This window comes from Mustelus asterias, chromosome 9 (assembly GCF_964213995.1).
Source record: "Mustelus asterias chromosome 9, sMusAst1.hap1.1, whole genome shotgun sequence".
In the NCBI taxonomy this organism is placed as follows: Eukaryota; Metazoa; Chordata; class Chondrichthyes; order Carcharhiniformes; family Triakidae; genus Mustelus; species Mustelus asterias.
This window is the reverse complement of record NC_135809.1, coordinates 30,570,918-30,591,859: the sequence shown is the minus strand read 5'-3', so window position 1 is coordinate 30,591,859 and position 20,942 is coordinate 30,570,918. Positions and strand designations below refer to the sequence as shown.

Here is a 20,942-nt window from a genome sequence, read left to right as displayed (position 1 = left end):
CCTCACATTACTCCTAAAGACTTTTTAAACATTAGTGGTCCACTGGCGACTTGCTTCTTTGATTTGGTTTGATTTATTGTCACATGTATTAGCATACGGTGAAAAGTATTGTTTCTTGCGCACTATGTAGACGAAGCATACTGTTCATAGAGAAGGAAAGGAGAGAGTGCAGAATGTAGTGTTACAGTCATAGCTAAGGTATAGAGAAAGATCAACTTAATGCGAGGTAGGTCCATTCAAAAGTCTGATGGCAGCAGGGAAGAAGCTGTTCTTGAGTTGATTGGTACAGGTCTTCAGACTTTTGTATCTTTTTCTCAATGGAAGGAGGTAGAAGAGAGTATGTCCGGGGTGCATGGGGTCCTTAAATATGCTGGCTGCTTTTCCAAGGCAGTGGGACACTTGTCCCCTTGGGCAGTATCAGCCTGGCACCACCCAAGGTGCAAAGTGGCACTGCCCACCAGGCAGGGGGTCTGGAGGGCCAGCAATTCAGTTCTGCAAGATTCCTTGGGGATCAGCAGGAGGCCAGCGATGGGGGTCCAGTGCATGTGTGACAATCTCTGCACTGACAGATCGACACATGCGCAGTGGTTCGCTCAGCTCAATGCTACCAGCCTTTCGGACAGGAATAGGCCCTGCCCCCTACTTACCAGAGGAAATTCCACTGAGGCACTCTGCAATGCTCAGGGTGTTGGAGAGTACACCCAAAAAATGGGCGGTAAATACTCCCATATTTAATTTTGTTATGGGAGAATCCCGGCCTATATCCTGGAGTTATAATTACTAAAAACCTTGCTCTGCATAACTCACAATACAATTCAGAGCTCAAAGGAGCTGTGAAGTCAAAGTTTTGTACTTTATCCAATGTTGAAACTTATTTTGCAGCTTTAGAAATGGATGTTTCGTACCACAATAAACAGATCAATCTTAATTTTATCCTTTGCTACCTTTTCATTTTCAAACTAGCTCAGCTTATTTAAGTATCTCACATGGTCGTGGTGTGGGTGGGGAATAAATGCCAGCTTTGTCATTAACACCTACATCCCAAGCAGGAATAAAATAAAAATCTACTTCCCAGAGAAACATAGAGGATCTTTTCATAATTTTTTTCTGAAAAACTGCACTTGTACAATTTAACCAATATTTTGCTAATAATGTTGTGGACTAAGAATCAGCAAATGAACATATTTCTGTGGTATCAAAGCAGTCACAGTGACATGGCATAAATATTACTCACAATTCAGCAATACTTTGTTCTGTTGCATTAAGTGATGAATTAACCTTAAAAATTGAGTACTGTGTTAACATAAGAGATTCAATATTCAAATCCCTTATAGAACATAACCAGTTCAAGAACAAGGGGAAAAATAGTCAGGCAAACTCATATACTTCAGCAGACCACATCCTAACCCTTCCAAGTTAGGGGAATATTAAAGCAGACTGAAAAATGAGGAAAAGAAAAAAGTAACATACTTGACTTAACCATTTAACAATCTTGGCAGAGAAGTCAACAATCACAATCACTGTGGAGGACAATTCCATAGCCCGAGAGGATTGAGGATTCCTAGGATCTCTGGAATTAGGAAAGACTAATGTACTGAAGTGGACTAACACTTTGAGAGGAGGCTCACAATAGTTCCATTTAACAAAAAGTGATTCCGGGATTTTCACTTCAAAAAGAGCTGTTGTTCAAATGCTTGCTACAGCTGAATAAATAATTTTTACACAAGGCGAGTTCAGTGGCAGCAAAAAGGTGGTAATGAGGGCTAGGAGAGCACGAGCAAGTGAGAGAATGAGGCGACACATTGCTCTGAATGTCCCTCATTGTGAAATACGCGATATAAAAAAAGTTCTTTCTCGGTTTTAAAATTTTAAAATAACTTTGCAAGTTTTTAAAACTGTTCTCTGGTTAAAAGGCATCTTGCACAATCTCATGAAATTGCTTAAGCAAAAACAGACTTGAAATGGTATGCGGAAAACTGGTTTAGCCATCCATCACCACATCTGACTGGACAACATAAACAATATCGAGTCCTGCTCTCAACTGCTAAAACTGTTTTTTATTCCAGGACCATTCTGGAATGCAAACATAACTCATGGCTTCTTTTCTTTGTTGGAAACCATCTTCTTATAGATTCTCAAGATTCTGCCCATCACAGTCCCTTATCAGAGACAAATGACGTTCTACGCGACTGTGACAAAAGTAAAATACTCTTCCTCGCCCTTCACAATTTGTCTGCAGCCTTTGACAAGGTTGACCAGACCATTCCAACACAAAACAACAGCTAAAATAATAAATTAAAATTCCAGGTTAGCATCCAAGTGTCCAGGTAATGCATTGCCTTCCCATATTAAAAAATATAAGATTTCATTTTCCCAACCTGCTTACATAGACAAATATAATAGCCCACACTAAAAGGCAATTAATTGTCCGTCAAGCAATTTGGGAGATCCTGAGGACAAAGGTGCGAATCTTTCTCTGTGTTTGCACGTTATGTATAGATTCTTGGTTAGTGTTGATGATGTTTGGCAGTAATTTAATTTTGTTCTGTCCAAATATTCCTTGCTTGTATATGTTCTATGGTTTCAAAACTGTGTTTAGGAAATTGCCAATGAGTAACTTTTGAATTAACACACATCATGGAAATACCATCTTTAGGATCTTGATGAGAAATTTTCAATCTGTTGTGAATAACACTGCCCAAACATAGTTTAGGTACAACACTTGTAACCATGCTTTGCGGCAGATTTGAACCTAGGTCCTGGAAGAAATAGGTGAATACACACTCTGGTGAATATGCATTTTGCAACTCATTTCTCTGGCACTAGTACTTTTAAATTAAAATGTGCCTTGCTAATGCTTCTTTTTACTATAGATTGTCTTCAATTATGCTCAAAGCATTCTAAAGGAAGTTTATTATAGCTGTAATATTAAAATTCCTCTGAATTCCACTTCCTTTGTACGATAACTTTTCTTTCAAGTCCTTGAACACATAAATATTCCTTTTGAAATCACTAAAAATCAGATAGCTAATCATTTCCCCAGAAGCAAAACAGCCCTCATAAATCTCTCAAATCATTGTCTCTGGCTGAATAACTTTCATAACCTTAGAAACCTATTCAACACCAAGCCACACTCTGACCTTATAAAGAATGCCTGTTCCATATGCACAATATCATCCATTTTCTCCCTGACCTCAGTCCATCTTCCACTAATATCCTCATCCATGCCTTTGTCACCTCCTCTAACTGGTCTCACATCTTACACCATCACTCCTGTCCCCCACCCTACTGCAAAGATAATCTGCTGTCTTCATCCCAACTTGCACCAATTTCATATTCACCACCTCCCAAAAATCACTATCTCGCCTTACCCATACTTTAAAAAGGACATAGTGATCTGGTAAAGAATGCAATGTAGGTTTACCTGGATTACAAGGATTAAATTACAAGGAAAGATTACACAAACTAAGACTGTATACCTGACATTTTAAAGCTTAAAGGGGAGATTTGATTGAATTGTTCAGGATATTAAAGGGAACAGATAGAGTTGTTACGAATACAGCAGGTGTTATTACCAAGCAAGCCAGATTCCAGAGGGAAACCTGTCTTCCTGACCATAAACCTTTTCTTGTATTCTGAAAGTGAGGAGGAAGAGCTCCTGGCTCCAAAAGCACTCAACTCCACTAACAAGTTTCAGATTTTAAAAATCAAAAGATTTATTTTTTAAAAATTTAAGCACATAAGATTAAAGTTGCACAGTTAAAACAATGTTACAGAACAACCTCCCTGGCCTCTTCCCTCTCCCCACCAAGTAAACTACCTTCTTGACAACAAGACAACTCCCTTATAGATTTTACCTTGAAAAATCCAGTAATATTTCCAAAAGCAAGAATTTAGGTATATAATAATAAAAGTATATCACATGACTCCTCAAACACTTCCACTCAGATGTGGAAATACAAAAAGGTTCAGGATCAAACTGCTTTCTGAAAAACAAAGATTTTTCTGGCTTAAAACTGGATGATTGTTTCAAATTCAAAACATTCCCACCTTCCCAACACAGATCTAATCGTCAGGATGTTACTACCCCCCCCACACACACACAGCTACCACAACTCAGTTAAACATATTGTCTTCAATACCTTCTTTCTCTTTCACCTTAAGTTCCATTGTCCTCAAACAGTTCTTCAAACTCAACATTTCAAAATATAAGAATCTTTTATAATTTCCTATTGCCTCTACTTTTGGGTCAATAAAACTTAATATAGCTTCCCCTGTTTACCTATAAAATCTTTAAGTTGTAAAAGTGCCTTGTCACCTCTAGACTCCCATTTGAAATTCAACAGCCGAAAAGCCAAGTCTCCTCTTACCTTATAATTTGTATTTCAGATCCAACCTACTTTAATTCTAGTTCAAACACACAATACCCCTCATTACAAATGCATGAACTTAATACCTTTACCCTTGCATCTCTCGGTTCTCACAGTCAAACTGTTTCTATTAACCTCCCCCAGTTCAACACACACCTTTCTTTACAGATTACCACCATGATCCCAGATATATATTTAAAATCCATCATCACAGAGTAAAAAGAGGGAAGCTATTTTCTCGATCTGGGAGTCAAATACATTGTCAAGGTATTTTACTCCTGAAAGGTCCGTATTTTCAGGAGTAAAACTGGAAAGAACTTAAACTCACAAAGCTTGGAACTCTGTTCCGCAAATGGGTAATCAATACGGAATTGTTCATTTCAAATCTGAAATTCATAAGATTTGTTATCCAGGGGAATATGGACAAAGGTGGGTATATAAAGTTAGGTCACATGATCCCACTAAACGGTGGAATAGGCTTGAGGGATCCAATCCTGCTCCTATCCAGAGGATTGGAGGATAGCTGATGTGGTCCCGTTATTTAAGAAGGGTAGGAAGGATAACCCAGGAAATTATAGGCCGGTGAGCTTGACGTCCGTGGTAGGGAAGTTGTTGGAGAGGATTCTTAGAGATAGGATATATGCGCATTTAGAAAGGAATAAACTCATTAACGATAGTCAGCATGGTTTTGAGAGAGGGAGGTCATGCCTCACTAACCTGGTGGAGTTTTTTGAAGAAGTGACTAGAATGGTTGACGAGGGAAGGGCTGTGGATGTCGTCTATATGGACTTTAATAAAGCTGGTGCAAAAGGTTGGATCTTATGGGATAAAGGGGGAGGTGGCTAGATGGGTGGAGAACTGGCTTGGTCACAGAAGACAGAGGGTGGTAGTGGAAGGGTCTTTGTCCGGCTGGATACCTATGACTAGTGGTGTTCCGCAGGGCTCTGTATTGGGACCTCTGCTGTTTGTGATATATAAACGATCTGGAAGGTGTAACTGGGGTGATCAGTAAGTTTGCGGACGACACGAAAATGGCTGGACTTGCAGATAGTGAGGAACATTGTCAGAGGCTACAGAAGGATATAGATAGGCTGGAAATTTGGGCAAAGAAATGGCAGATGGAGTTCAATCCAGATAAATGCGAAGTGATGCATTTTGGTAGAACTAACATAGGGGGGAGCTGTACAATAAATGGCAGAACCATAAAGGGTGTAGATATGCAGAGGGACCTGGGTGTGCAAGTCCACAGATCCTTGAAGGTGACGTCACAGGTGGAGAAGGTAGTGAATAAGGCATATGGCATGCTTGCCTTTATAGGACGGGGCATAGAGTATAAAAGTTGGGGTCTGATGTTGCAGTTGTATAGAACGTTGGTTCGGCTGCATTTGGAATACTGCGCCCAGTTCTGGTCGCCACACTATCAGAAGGACGTGGAGGCTTTGAGAGTGCAGAGGAGGTTTACCAGGATGTTGCCTGGTATGGAAGGGCTTAGTTATGAGGAGAGATTGGGTAAACTGGGGTTGTTCTCACTGGAAAGACGGAGGATGAGGGGTGACCTAATAGAGGTGTACAAAATTATGAAAGGCATAGATAGGGTGAACGGTGGAAAGCTTTTTCCCAGGTCAGTGGTGACGTTCACGAGGGGTCATAGGTTCAGGGTGAGGGGGGTGGGGGTTAACACGGATATCTATTTTACACAGAGGGTGGTGGGGGCCTGAAATGCGCTGCCGGGCAAGGTGGTGGAGACGGACACACTGGGAACGTTTAAGACTTATCTAGATAGCCACATGAACGGAGTGGGAATGGAGGGATACAAAAGAATGGTCTAGTTTGGACCAGGGAGCGGCGCGGGCTTGGAGGGCCGAAAGGCCTGTTCCTGTGCTGTATTGTTCTTTGTTCTATGATCATTCAGATAAAGGAGATGGGGTATGGGTGCAACACTGGAATAAAATCCAAATATTTATTGTTCAAGTGATTACCTTTAAAGCTACAGAACCCAACTCCAAACTATATATGATATGCATAAGATGATTAATGCTTTAACAGTGAATTGAGAAAATGCATTAAAATAATGAGCTTGAGAAATTATGACAAAAATCGGGCTCTTTTAAATGAAATCCCCCACATTTGCTATATTTGCAGAAAACAGACATTTTATGATGCAATTTCTCTCTAATTTTGTCCCAAATACAAGGCTCAAGAAGGTCTGTCTCTAAGAAGATATATGTTTCTCTTACCCAGTACTGCAAATCAAATTGCTTTTGCTCATTTGTCTGTACTTCACCTGATAATTTCAACTTGAAAATTCTACATGCTGGAAGCTTTCTTCCCCTATATTTATAAACAAATTTTCAAAACTGGATTTCTGAATTACAATTATTTCTACATAAGTATTTGCATAAATAAACACCTAAATTTTAACTCCCAGTCCAATTAAAACATACTATTTAAGTTTCTTTGATTTTTGTGAGCCAGCATGAATACAGACCTCCAACCTTCAAACCTTTGTGATTGAAACCTTCCTTCCATAACTAATCTATTTAGCATTACATCAAAATCTCAAATTCAGTCCTTGAAACTGCAATGGAAATAAACCAAGTCATTGCTTTGAATTCAAAAATCCTTTCAAATTAAACCCCAATTATGTTCTACTGCTTTTCAGCTAGGTAAGCTACGAAATATAACGTGAAAGATCAACAAGGTTAATAATTGTCTTGCAAAACTCAGCAGGTCTGGCAGCATCTGTGTAGAGCGAAACAGAGTTTCGAGTCCAATATGACTTCTTCAGAACTGAGTTCCAAAATCTTTGATCAGCAATTAGTCAAGATAAAAAGTTTCTGTAACGGGAATGGCATGTTTTAAGGCTAATTTAATGTATTTGCAGGAAGGGTTCTGTAAATAGATTAGATTTTAGTAACTAGACTAGTAACATTTCTTTTTAATTCCTTCATGGGACACAGGCATCGCTGGCTGGTCAGCATTTATTGCACGGCCAGCGTTTATTGCCCATCCCTAGTTGCCCTTGTTCAGAGGGCAGTTGAGAAACAACCATATTGCTGTAGATCTGGAGCCACATGTGGTGTGGTTTTTGCTACCAAATAAACCTGTTGGACTTAAACCTGGTGTTGTTAAACTTCTTACTGTGTCACATGTAGGCCAGGCCAGGTAAGGACAGCAGATTTCCTTCCCTAAAAGACATTAGCGAACCAGATGGGTTTTTCCGACAATCGCCAATTGTTCCATGGTCATCATTAGATTCTTACTTCCAGATTTATTTTACTGAATTCAAATTCCACCAGCTGCCATGGCAGGATTCGAACCTAGGTCCCCAGAACATTAGCTGAGTTTCTGGATTGTCTCGCGATAATACCACTTGGCCATCACCTCCCCTCTAATGTTATAATGTTGGGTACCTAACAAAATACATGCCTAAGAATTAATTCATAATTGTGAACAAATACACATTTCCTTGACAAATAAAAGCTCCACTAGAAAAGTAGTACAGCAAAAGTTAACTGGAGAAACTAAGGATTGCAGATTAAAAGTTTTCAGTTGTCAAAAAGACACCAGAGGGTTAGGGGGACTTGTAAAAATAATCAGCATATGATCAAGAAAACGATAAAGAGGAAAGAAAATAAAATGAGTGTAAATAAGCAAGAAATATAAAAACAAATGACACCAGTTTTTACAAGCATGCAAAAAGGAGAGATTAGCAAAACTAGAGGCAGGGACAGGAGAAATTATATTGGCAAACAAGGAAATGGCAGTGATATTAAACAAGTACTGTGTGCGACAAAGAGCATACCAAAAATTGTGGGGAACCAAGGTTCTGACTAGAATGAGGAACTTAAAGTAATTAATATTACTTAACAAAAGTGCTTTAAATTAATGGGACTAAAAGTCAGCAAACCCCAAGGTCCTGATGGACTTCAGCTAGGGTTTTAGAAGAGTGGATGCATTAGTTTTGATTTTACAGAATTTCCTATATTCTGGCACATTCCTTGTGGATTGGAATGTAGCAAATTATCTTTAAGAAAGGAGGAAGGGCGAAAACAGGGAACTATACATCAGCCTGACATTAGTAGGACAAATGCTAGACACTATTAAGACCTGATAATCAAGCATTTGGAAAATTATAAAGGCCAGGATTTTGCAGTCGGTGACAAAGCAAGTGCGATTGTGCTGACCTCTAAGAAAGCAGTCCACAAAGATAAAGCAATTTCTTCCCCGGCGACAGTTTAAATCTGACACTAAATCATGGGGATATCTTAAGTGTGTAACAGCAGTGATGTCAGTAAGCACGTAAGAAACCAATTAGAATCTCAGAATTCCTACAGTGCAGAAGGAGGCCATTTGGCCCATCGAATCTGCACTGGCTCTCCAAAAGGGCATCTTTATCTAGACCCACTTGTACCCCGCCTCCTCCCTGTAACCCTGTGCATTTACCATGGCTAATCCACCAAACCTACACATCTTTGGACACTAAGAGGAACTTAGCATGGCCAATCCACCTAACTCCGCACATTTTTGGGCTGTGGGAGGAAACCAGAACACCTGGAAGAAACCTATGCTGAGACAGAGAGAATGCGCAAACTCCACACAGTCACCCAAGGCCGGAATGGAACCTGGGTCCCTGGCACTGAGAGGCAGCAGTGGTAACCACTGTGCAGCCCATTGAAGTATCCACACACAGTAAATCAGGAAGTTCAAAGCACTGATTAGACTTTGACAAAGGGTCATCCAGACTCGAAACATTAGCTCTGTTCTTTCTTCACAGATGTTAGACATGCTGAGATTTTCCAGCATTTTCAGTACTCAGAGGGGTTTGGAGTGCTTGCACACAAATCACAGCAAATTAATGTACAGGTACAACAAACAATTAAAAAGGCATGTTTAGTTTCATTGAAGGATATTGGAGTATAAGAATAAGGAAGTCTTGCACAATTTTATAAGGCTTTGCTGAGACCACATCTGAAGTACTGTACACAGTTTTGGCCTCCTAACTCAAGGGAGGGTATACTTGCCTTAAAAGGGGTAAAGCAAAGGTTCAGTTGATTAAATTCAGGGATGAGAGGGCTGTTCTTTGGAGGCAAGACAAGCAGAATATACCTTCTAAACCACAGAGAATATGGAATGAGAGCTTATCTCATTGATACATACGAGATTCTTGGAGGGCTTGACACAGTAGATGCAGAGAGGTTGTTTCCACTGGTTCAAGAGTCTAGGATACATAGGCCGAAATTCTCAGATATCACACGTTCTGCTACTGCTGCAAGTGAGAATGGAGAATTTGGCGCTCAGTCAAATCTCCGCTCACTGCAGAGGGACTGGAGAATACAGCCTATATTCTCAGGATGAGGACAGCCATTTGGGACTGAAATGAGAAGAGATTTATTTACTCAAAGAGCTGTGAATCTTTGGAATTCTCCACCCCAAAGGGATGTGGAGGTTCAGTTGATAAATATGTTCAAGATCAATAAATTTAAGGGCATTAAAGGAATTAAAGAATGAGAACAGAGTGAGAAAGTGATGCTGATATACTATTTCAGTCACAATCATACAGATTGGCCATGCATGCTCCTTGGGCCTTATGGCCCATTCTTGCTTCCATATCTTACGTTTCTAATGATGCAACTACCAGATTTTGCAAATAGATCTTGGCTTAGTAAGACAATTTCCTAATGTAGAATAGAGAAAACCCATGAAAATACAGGAGTAGAGGCAGACAGGCAAAGGTCAGTAGATTCATATAGTTGAACAATGATTAATTTGAAGAAGAAAGTGCTGTATGAAAGGTAACAGAAATAAGGAATTGCACTGCTCTGACTAGCACAACTGCAGAAAGAAATATGTCTCCTGTTAGTTAGGAACTCATCTCATTCAATCAACTACAAGCAGAAAACATGTTTGTTCATTAGTTAGGAATTATTCTTATGAACTGTGATATCAATATGGTTAGATTGGCTTATTAGTTTTTCTCTATATGAATTATTTTAACTCCCTTGATGTAAGGAGCAGATGTGCCATTTTCCAATGATAATACAACCTTGAAGAGGGCAATAAAGTCTCATCTTTCAAAGAAACTGCATGAGCTTCGAAGATGAAAATACAATTCTGACCCACTAATCTTCTGAGACACTTTTTGTTCACAGCTCATTATATATGAAAAGTAGATAGAGTCCTACTAAGTTGCAGCTTGCATATCTTCAGAGATTGGGTCTTTACAAGGGTTTAATAGAAAAGACTGGTCGAACTATTAACTAACTTTTAAACTGTCCAGCAATAAAACGTGCATGTTATCAATTACGCTCGAGTGTAGGAATCCGAAAACATAACTCACTGAGCATATGCCTAGGCAGTCTGGCCCTTTTAAGTTCATATACCTCAATTCTAGTGGTGCTTATATTTCTTACATGATATTTGTACTGTTGAGATTTTGTATGGCAGATTTGAAAGGACTGTTTTTTAGCAAGATTTCATTAATAGATGACTCTAAAACAGTGCATCAAGAGATAAATGCAAATGAAAAGAATATTGTATATGTAGTTCCCAAGGCTCATGGTATGCACTTCTATAGCCCACAAAGAAACAGCTTAAACACCTCTGCTGTACAGTATCTTCTCAATGATTTTGCTTCTGAATCATGTGAAAATAAATTGTCCAATTGTCTCGCTGTATGAATATTTTCAGTCTTCTAAATTGACAAGACGCACAGCGGGCATCCTGCATGTTATCCAGCAAGCAATTCATCAGGGTAGATTACTTGGCCTGGGTTATGCTAATACATAGAAACAGGGTGAGAGATACAGATCTTAGTTCATAAGAAACACCACCTGCTTACAAGAAAATATATTGGGAAAAGTCCATACCATAGCTATTACTGTAAATAATACAATGTCACTTTGGAAAATTAAGTTAATCAGAAACTGTCTCCATACTAATATAACATCACATGAAAAAAGGTTAGTTAATCCCAAACCAAAACAAGCAATTCCACACTAAATTAGACCTTGGAAACATTCACCTGCCCTTTTGTTGTCAAGATGTGGAGATGCCGGCGTTGGACTGGGGTAAGCACAGTAAGAAGTCTCACAACACCAGGTTAAAGTCCATCAGGTTTATTTGGTAGCAAATACCATAAGCCTCCCTGGGTGGAGGGAGCATTCAACACAGGTTAAAGAGATGTGTATTGTCTCCAGACAGAACAGCTTGTGAAATTCTGCAAGTCCAGGAGGCAAGCTGTGGGGGTTACTGATAATGTGACATAAATCCAACATCCCGGTTTAGGCCGTCCTCATGTGTGCGGAACTTGGCTATCAGTTTCTGCTCAGCGACTCTGCGCTGTCGTGTGTCGTGAAGGCCCTCCACCCACATTGTCTGTACATTTAAGACCTGGCTGGCTGTAGAGATTTGCATTCTAATCAGTATTCTGTAATTTGATTTCTGTGTCTGTGCCCTGTTTGAGAACAGATATCCACTCCATCTGACGAAGGAGCTCTGCTCCGAAAGCTTATGGTATTTGCTACCAAATAAATCTGTTGGACTTTAACCTGGTGTTGTGAGACTTCTTACTGTGCTTTTGTTGTCAATACAGACTGACCCATTTCCAACTGTGCCTGCTCAGATTTCCAGCATTTAGTTTCTTAATTCCTTAATTACATGAGTATCCTGAGTAATGGCAATGAACTGAAAGATCTAATTGAGTGGTCCCAAACAAAATCACTTTTTTAGACTTGTATTAAGTTTTTTGCTTAGCAAATTGTTACACTAGAATGCACTGCCTGAAAGGGTGGTGGGCGGAGATTCAGTAATAACTTTTCAAAAGAGAACTAGACAAATGGTTGAAGGGAAAAGAACTGCAATAGTTTGGGAAAAGAGCAAACAAGCAGGACTAATTCATAATTCTTCAAGAAATGGCAACAATCATGGTGGGCCAAATGACTCCATCTGTGCTGCATTATTCTATGATTGTAGTTTGATCCATTTATTTAGAAGGAAGGAATTCTGGCATTTATATATCTTTAATGCTTCCAGCATGTCTCGATTATGCCAATTATGTACCTTTGTAGCATAATCACTGTTGTAATGCTTAAAGCATGGCAGGTAATTTCAGTGCAGCGTTGTCCCACACAATGGCAATATGATAATGATTAGACAATCTATTGTCATGCTGTTGGTTGAGGGGTAAACATTTGTCAGGAAATTGGGGAGACTCCTCTGCTCATCTTCAAAATAATGTCATAGGATCTTTTACATCCACCTCAAAAGATAGCACTGGTTTAATGTTTTATCTAGAAGAAGACACTTCTTCTAGATTGCAGCACTTCCTCAGCACTCGGTGCTAATAATAGCCTAGATTTTGTCTGGAGGGGGACCTGCGACCTTCTGATCAGAGGGGAGAATGCTACCAGAATGCCATAGCTAAAGTTTTCTTTTTCCAAAGACCTTCCACTTTGAAAGTAAACATTTACAACAACCACGCTGGTTTATCCATAACTTTGTCTATTTCCACATATAAAAGGCAAGCTCCTTGACAATATGAGAGACCAAATCATTCCCCAAAACAGTAGCTGACCAAAGATACTTCAGCTGTCTATTCTAAACCATTTGCAAAATAAGACTATAGTACAATTCATGTAGTTATTACAATTGTAATATTCAATTTGACTAGGCATCAAAGTATATACCAAATCTCTCAAAACAGTGGTCATAGTAATAACAACATGGCTTTCGTTTCAATAAAATGCAAGTCTATTAATTACTTGTTCTGACCATGTAAAATTCTTTCCACGGGTACTGGGGGAATGGCGGCATTGCAGTAATGTCACTGGACTAGTAATAGGGCAATGCTGTCGGGATATGTGTTCAAAGTCCACCATGGCAAGCGGTGGAATTTAAATTCAATTTAAAAAACTTAAACTGAAAGGTAGTCTCAGTAATGGAGACCTTAAAATTGTCATATCATAAAAACCCACCTGGTTCACTAAAATCCTTTAGGTAAGGAAATCTTCTGTCCTCACCCGGTCTAGCCTTAATGTGACTCCAGACCCACAGCAATTTCGCTAACTCTTAACTGCTGTAGGGCAATTAGGAATGAACAAAACATTCTGGCCTTGCCAGCAACATTCACATCCTATGAATGAATATAAATACAATATAAATACAAGGGCGGCACGGTAGCACAGTGGTTAGCACTGCAGCTTCACAGCTCCAGGGTCCCGGGTTCGATGCTCGGGTCACTGTCTGTGTGGAGTTTGCACATTCTCCTCGTGTCTGCGTGGGTTTCCTCCGGGTGCTCCGGTTTCCTCCCACAGTCCAAAGATGCGCGGGTTAGGTTGATTGGCCAGGTTAAAAATTGCCCCTTAGAGTCCTGAGATGCGTAGGTTAGAGGGATTAGCGGGTAAAATATGTGGGGGTAGGGCCTGGGTGGGATTGTGGTCGGTGCAGACTCGATGGGCCGAATGGCCTCCTTCTGCACTGTAGGGATTCTATGATTCTATGATAAAATCATGCTGCTGGGTTACTGCTGCACCTCCTGATCCAACCCTCTCGTCAGCTGAGGCAATGTTGAGATTTCAAAGTGATCGCTAATGGAATTACCAACCGTGTAAAAAGTTTGAGAGCAAATAGAAGACTTCACATGCTACACCTTCTCAAGGATCACAACAACATATCTCAAACTGACCTATTCACTGTGTTTAATAGTTACAAAGATCCATTGTTGGATATGCAGTGCCTGTTTGGTATGTTGGACTTACCAAAGAGTATGTGAACAAGCTCGGAAGTCTTCAGAAACAAGCAGTGAAACTGATCCTAGGTAATGCATGCCAAAGCTACTCTCACACAATCAAACAACTTAATACGTGCTCCTTGCTAAATGGTGGAAAACACTGTTTGGACTTGAGAAATTTCTTGAAACCCATCTCCCATTGCCGTCATCGCTTGCTACAACCATACAAAAAAAGACACCATTCCCAACGATACAGAAAAAACACAGACTATGAGAAAACCCAATCCCTCCTTCACAAAACTCATAAATGGTATGTAAATGATTGAGAATTTAACAAACTTAACCTGACAAGTCTATGGATTTTTTAAAAATACAAAGCACAGTGGACCATTCAATTTTTATTCTGTAAATTAAGGAGACCTGCATTTTGCAATGTATTATAGAAACTAGAAGCAGGAGTAGGCCATTCGGCCCTTTGAGCCTGCTCCACCATTCATTTTGATCATGGCCGATCATCAAATTCAATATCCTGATCCCCCCCTTCCCTCCATATCCCTTGAGTCCTTAGAGCTACATCTAATTTCTTCTTGAAATCTGATAACATTTTGGCATCAACTACATTCTGTGGGGGTGGTGGTATAATACTTTGTATACTGAAATAATCATAATTGTGCAATCCTATTATTTTATACCTTTATTTTAATGATTGTCTATACCATGTTGTGAATTACTTATTTTATATGTATTGTCATTACAATTCAGCATCTGCCATCATGCTGAATTGCAATAAACCAATTATCTATTGACCTAGGGTAATGTTGCTGAGATATTGAGTTGCACTGAGGTTATAACAAGCAGGATAGTTAAAGGAGAACCATTGGATGTAGGGTATTTGAATTTCCAAAAGGCATTTGATATGGTGCCATAAAGAAAGCTACTACACAAGATAAGAGCTGCTAGAGTTAGGGATAATATATTAGAATCATAGAATCTTGACAGTGCAGAAGGCCATTGGTCGATCGAGCCTGCAAAGATAACAATCCCACCCAGGCCCCATCCCCTTAACTCTACGTATTACCCTGCTAATCCCACTGACACCGAGGGACAATTTAGCATGGCCAATCAACCTGACCCCCACATCTTTGGAGTGTGGGAGGAAAGCTGAGCACCCAGAGGAAACCTACGCAGATACGGGAGTGTGTGCAAACTCCACACAGACAGTGACCCAAGGCTGGAATTGAACCTGGGTCCCTGGTGCTGAGACAGCAGTGCTAACCACTGTGCCAGGGACCCAGCTAACCACCGTGCTGTGAGTGTTCACGTGACTAAATACCTTTTGGATTCTTCAATAAGCCCTAGATTCTTCCAAACGTTAGGTGGGGAAGTCCATCTAGTACAGATACGTTATGTTGTGCTATTTATCTATTAAATTCATTTCAAGATGGGGGGCAAGGGAGGTTGAGATTTTTTTTTCATATACATAAAGAAACAAATTAGGAACGGAATCTAGTGCATACATCTGATCCAGGTACTCTGACTAAATGCAGTAGGTCATATGTGCAAGCAGTGTTAATACAGCTGTGCCATAGAGATCAGAGGTAATCTACCAGCATGGGTTCAGGATTGGTTTACAGGCAGAAAACAATGAATAGGAATAAACAGGTCATTCACATGCTGGCAGCTATGACTAGTGGGGTACCACAGGGATCAGTACTTGGGTCCCAGCTGTTCACAATCTATATCAATGATTTGGATGTGGGGACCAAATGTCATATTTCCAAGGTTGCGGATGACACAAAGCTCGATGGGAATGTGTGTTGTAAGGAAGGTTCAAATCGGCTTCAATAGAATTTGGCCAGACATAGTGAGTGGGTAAGAACATGGCAGATGGAATACAATGTAGAAAAAAAACAAAGTTATCCATTTTGGTCGGAGGAACAGGCAAATAGAGTATTTCTTTAATGGTAAGAGATTAGAAAGTCTAGATGTACAAAAGGACCTTGGTAATCTCGCCAATAAGTCAATGAAGGCTAACATGCAGGTGCAACAGACATATTAGGAAGGTTGATGGTATTGTCACAAGAGGGTTTGAGTACAGGAGTAGTGAAGTCTTCCTTCAAATGTATAGAACCTTGGTTTGACTACACCTGGAGTACTGTTTGCAGTTTTGATCCCCTCATCTTAGGAAGGATATTATTGCCATAGACGGGAAAAAAAAAATCATCTCATCTTGGGCTTCCTTAATTGAAATTGTGTCCCCTTGTTCCAGACACCCCCATCTATTCCTTTAAGTATTTTGCAGGTTTCAATAAGATCACATCTCATTTTTTGAAACTCAGTACAGGCCCAGTTTCCCCTGTAACTTGTCCTAGTACAGTCCCGCCATCTCGGGAACAAATCTGGGGAATCTTGTCATAGGTTCAAGGTGAAGGGGGGGTGGTTTAACACAGATATCAGAAGGACATATTTTACACAGAGGGTGGTGGGGGCCTGGAATGCGCTGCCAGGCAAGGTGGTGGAGGCGGACACACTGGGAACGTTTAAGACTTATCTAGATAGCCATATGAACGGAGTGGGAATGGAGGGATACAAAAGAATGGTCTAGTTTGGACCAGGGAGCGGCACGGGCTTGGAGGGCCGAAGGGCCTGTTCCTGTGCTGTATTGTTCTTTGTTTGTTCTTGTTCTCACTCCGTCTATGGCAATAATTTAACTTTTTACAATTTGCATCAATGACTTGGATGAAGAGAAAATGGCATAGTAGCTAAATTTGCAGCATGGAGGTAATGTTGACTTATACTACAAGGGGGTTGGATTTTAAAACTAGGAAAGTCTTGTTACTACCATACAGGGCATTGGTGAAAGGGCACCTGGAGTACTGCATACGGTCTTGGTCACCTTAAAGGAGGGATGAACTTGTATTGGAAGCAATTTAGAGAAGGTTCACTAGGCTTATTCCTGGGATGAAGTACGTTAGGCCTATAAATGCTTTGGAGTTTAGGAGAATGCAAGGTGATATTATTGAAACATAATATTTTGAGGTGGGTTGAGAGTAGATGCTGAGCAGATTTTTCTCATTGTACGGAAATCTAGAACTAGGGGACACGATTTCAAAATGATGGGTCTCCCATTTTAAAGAGACATCAGGAGGAATTTCTTCTCTTGAGGGTTGTTAATCTTTGGAATCCACTACCCCCAAAAGCAGTGGAGACTGCATCATTGAATATATTCCAGGCTGAATATTGAATGGATTGAATATATTCCAGGCAGCACGGTGGCACAGTGGTTAGCACTGCTGCCTCACAGCACCGGGAACCAGGTTCAATTCCGGCCTCGGGTCTCCGTCTGTGTGGAGTTTGCACATTTTCCCCGTGTCTGCGTGGGTTTCTTCCGGGTGCTCCGGTTTCCTCCCACAGTCCAAGGGTGTGTGGGTTAGGTTGACTGGCCATGCTAAATTGATCCTGTCAGGGGGACGAGCAGAATAAATACGTGGGGTTACGAAAATACAGCCTGGGTGGGACTGTGGTCACTGCAGACTCGATGGGCCAAATGCCCTTTTGCTGCACTGTAAGGATTCTATGATTTAGATAGACTTTTGAAGGGGGTCAAGGGTTGTGGGGAACAGGCAAGAAAGTGGAATTAAGGCCACAATGAAATCAGGTATGATCTTATTGAATGGCAGAGCTGGCTCCAAGGGTCAAATGGGCTACTCGTAGGTCTTGTGTTCTCACATGAGAAACATTTTTTGTATAAAATAGTAATTTACTGGAGTTGAACATCTCAAAATACAAAGCGCTTTGATAGAACAATTATCTAGGGTGGATTTGCAGTTGTTGTTTACAAAAAGTGAATTAAATATAGTCCAAAGTGCAGATTAAGTGGTTTGGCTGTGCTTAATTGCCCCTTAGCGTCCAAATTTTTTAAAGTAATGGGTCTACACGTCCGTACATTTCAGATTTTACAGAAAGCTATCAATATGGCTACCAATCTCAAAGATTCAGCAGATTTGCCAGGTGCATGCAAACGCCATGACTTCCAAGTCCTTCTCGTAAGCTCTAGAGAGTCTGGTCTTACACACCTTCTAGGTGAAGTTACAGAGGATTCCCATTTGAAAGTTTCCAGAAACTTGCCAATATCCAATTGTGCACTACCCCCCAGGGTTGAGACACAAACGTTGCTTTCAGATTAAGATGCGTTTTCCTCTTCGCACTGAGAATGTGCATTCTGGTTATTACAGCACAATCAATCGCATTTCACAACTACAGTACACATGATATTTTCCCAATCTGACTTGTAGATGAGTAAGCAACAGGGGAGTTTTCTGGGTCTCTCTACCACTTAACAACAGCACAACCGACTCCTGTGACCTTCAGGCGTATTTCTCTCCTGAAGTAGATTTCAAATTTCGGGCATTTTTGAGAATCAACCTGTATCACAGCTTGCAATTTCTTGATTTTAATGCGAGTCAGAAAATCACACAGCATTTGACATTGCTTCAGCCAACGGGCAAAAGCTCCTAAATAGTTCGACCTCTTGGACCGTGCCACTCATTTCTCCACACACACACATGCCAAGATTGAGGGCAATCAGAAGGAAAATTACTTAACTGGCAACTTGCAAATGCTCATAAATTGCCCGCCTGTAAACAAAAGCCACATTTCAAGTATGTGGAAAAGCATTCAACAGGAAAGGGAACTGGAGGGGTTGACAAGAATCTGAAAGATCACAAAACGAATCCAAAAAAAAAATGGACAAAGGCTCTTCAAAAAAGTAAGAAGTCTGCCAGCAGTGTTGTTTACATCATAAAAATGGGACTTTTAATCCACTGAAAGATAAATGAATCACAGGGAGAGTGTAAACAAGATTAGAAAGCAGCGGTCAGAGGCTGCTGTGACCTCCCTGAAAGGAGCTGAGTGAGCAGAGGGGGGGGGGGGGGCTGCTGCCGCTCTCCAGTCAGTTCACCCCCCTGACTGTGTCTACTCCTCCTCAGGCTCACTTTGGGTCCGTGGGCCTCACTCACTCCCCCGCCCCCTTCCTCTTTATTTTTACCTTCTCGATATTTCTTGCGCAGCTTCCGATGGACATTCTTCACCACCCCGGAGAGTTTCTCCTGCTCCCTCTTCCTGTCGCCTTCCGAGGCGGCGACGGCAGCAACAACAACCGCCGCCTGGCTGCCGGTAAGCGCCGACTGTGCAACAGCAGCCCTGCCGACCAGCCGGACATTGTGCCAGCCGTCACCCTCCTCCATGCTGGTGGCGAGCGCTCGGCAATCTTCGGCAATGCTCGGCTCAGGCTCCGCCCACCGCCCGCGAGGCCAGCCCATTGGCTAGTGTGCCAGGCTGGCCCCTCCCCCCCCCTCCCCTCCTCCTGGCCCAGCTGAGCAGGGTTGAAGAGGGCAATGCAATGCAACACAATGCAATGGTGCTGCCCAGTTCTTGGGGGGGCGGGGGCATTTTAGCCCCACACTCAACTCCATTTTCAAGTTTGCTGATGACACCGCCGTAGCGGCTCAGATCTCAAACAACAATGAGATGGAGTCTACAGGAAAGAGATAAAGAATCTGGTGAAATGGTGCGACGACCATAAACGCTCCCTCAGTGCCAGTACAAAGCTAAAGTTTATTTATTAGTCACAAGTAGGCTTGCATTCACACTGCAACGAAGTTACGGTGAAAATCCCCCAGTCGCCACAGATTGGCACCTGTTCTGGAACACTGAGGGAGAATTTAGTGTGGCCAATTCACCCGACCTGCACATCTTTGGACTGTGGGAGGAAACCAGATCACCTGCAGGAAACCCATGCAGATACAGGGAGAACGTGCAAACTCCACACGGACAGTGACGCAAGCCGGGAATCGAATCCGGGTCCCTGGTGCTGTGAGGTATACCTGTGAGGTATACCTGAACAGGCACCGGAGTATGGCGACTTGGGGACTTTCACAGTAACTTCGTTGCAGTGTTAATGTAAGCCTACTTGTGACACTAATAAATAACCTTTAAAAACTACATCAACGGTGATGAAGTAGAAATGGTCGAGAGCTTCAGGTTTCCAGGTGTCCAGATCACCAAAATCTATCCTGGTCTCTCCACGCTGACACTATAGTTAAGAAAGCCCATCAACGCCTCGACTTTCTCCGGAGACTAAGGAAATTCAGCACATCCGCAACAACGCTCACCAATTTTTACAATTACACCAAAGAAAGCATCCTTGCTGGATGTATCACAGCTTGGTATGGCTCTTCCTCTGACCAAGACTGCAGTAAACTACAAAGGGTTCAAGCATAGTCCAGTTCATCATGCAAACCAGCATCCCATCCATTGACTCCGCCTACACTTCCCGCTGCCTCAGGAAAGCAGACAGCATAATCAAAGACCCCATGCACTCTGGACATACGCTCTTCCACCTTTTTCCATCGGGAAAAAGATACAAAAGTCTGAGAACACATACCAACAGACTCAAGAACAGCTTCTCCCTGCTGCCATCAGACTTTTGAATGGTCCTATCATATATTAAGCTGATCTTTATCTGCACCCTAGCTGTGACTGTAACACTTTATTCTGCATCCTCTCCTTTCCTTCTCCCCTATGTACTCAACGAATGGTATATTTTTTCTGCATAGCACGCAAGAAACAATACTTTTCACTGTATACCAATGCATGTGACAATATTAAATGAAATCAAATCAAAACCTCTGTCTCCATTGCAGTCCCAAGTTCCTGAACTTTGCCACCTAGGGCAGAGTGGGATGGTCAAGTTGGAGGACTGCTTCATTTGTCTGCTCTTGGGACTGGCCAAGTTGGTCATCCACAGGTGGCTAGCCGTGGGCCATCAGGAAGGTCACTGC

General features: G+C 41.4%; 1 protein-coding gene across 1 annotated transcript in view; it reads right to left on the bottom strand.

Annotated features, from left to right (window-relative positions):
* samtor (S-adenosylmethionine sensor upstream of mTORC1) overlaps window positions 1-19,348 on the bottom strand; it is a 117,571-nt gene extending 98,223 nt beyond the window's left edge. Inside the window, exon 1 of the mRNA XM_078219893.1 lies at window positions 19,148-19,348. Coding sequence (XP_078076019.1) covers window positions 19,148-19,346 — 199 coding nt within the window. The 5' untranslated portion in view covers window positions 19,347-19,348. The remainder of the gene's footprint in view (window positions 1-19,147) is intronic.
* Between the last annotated feature and the right edge of the window lie 1,594 nt (window positions 19,349-20,942).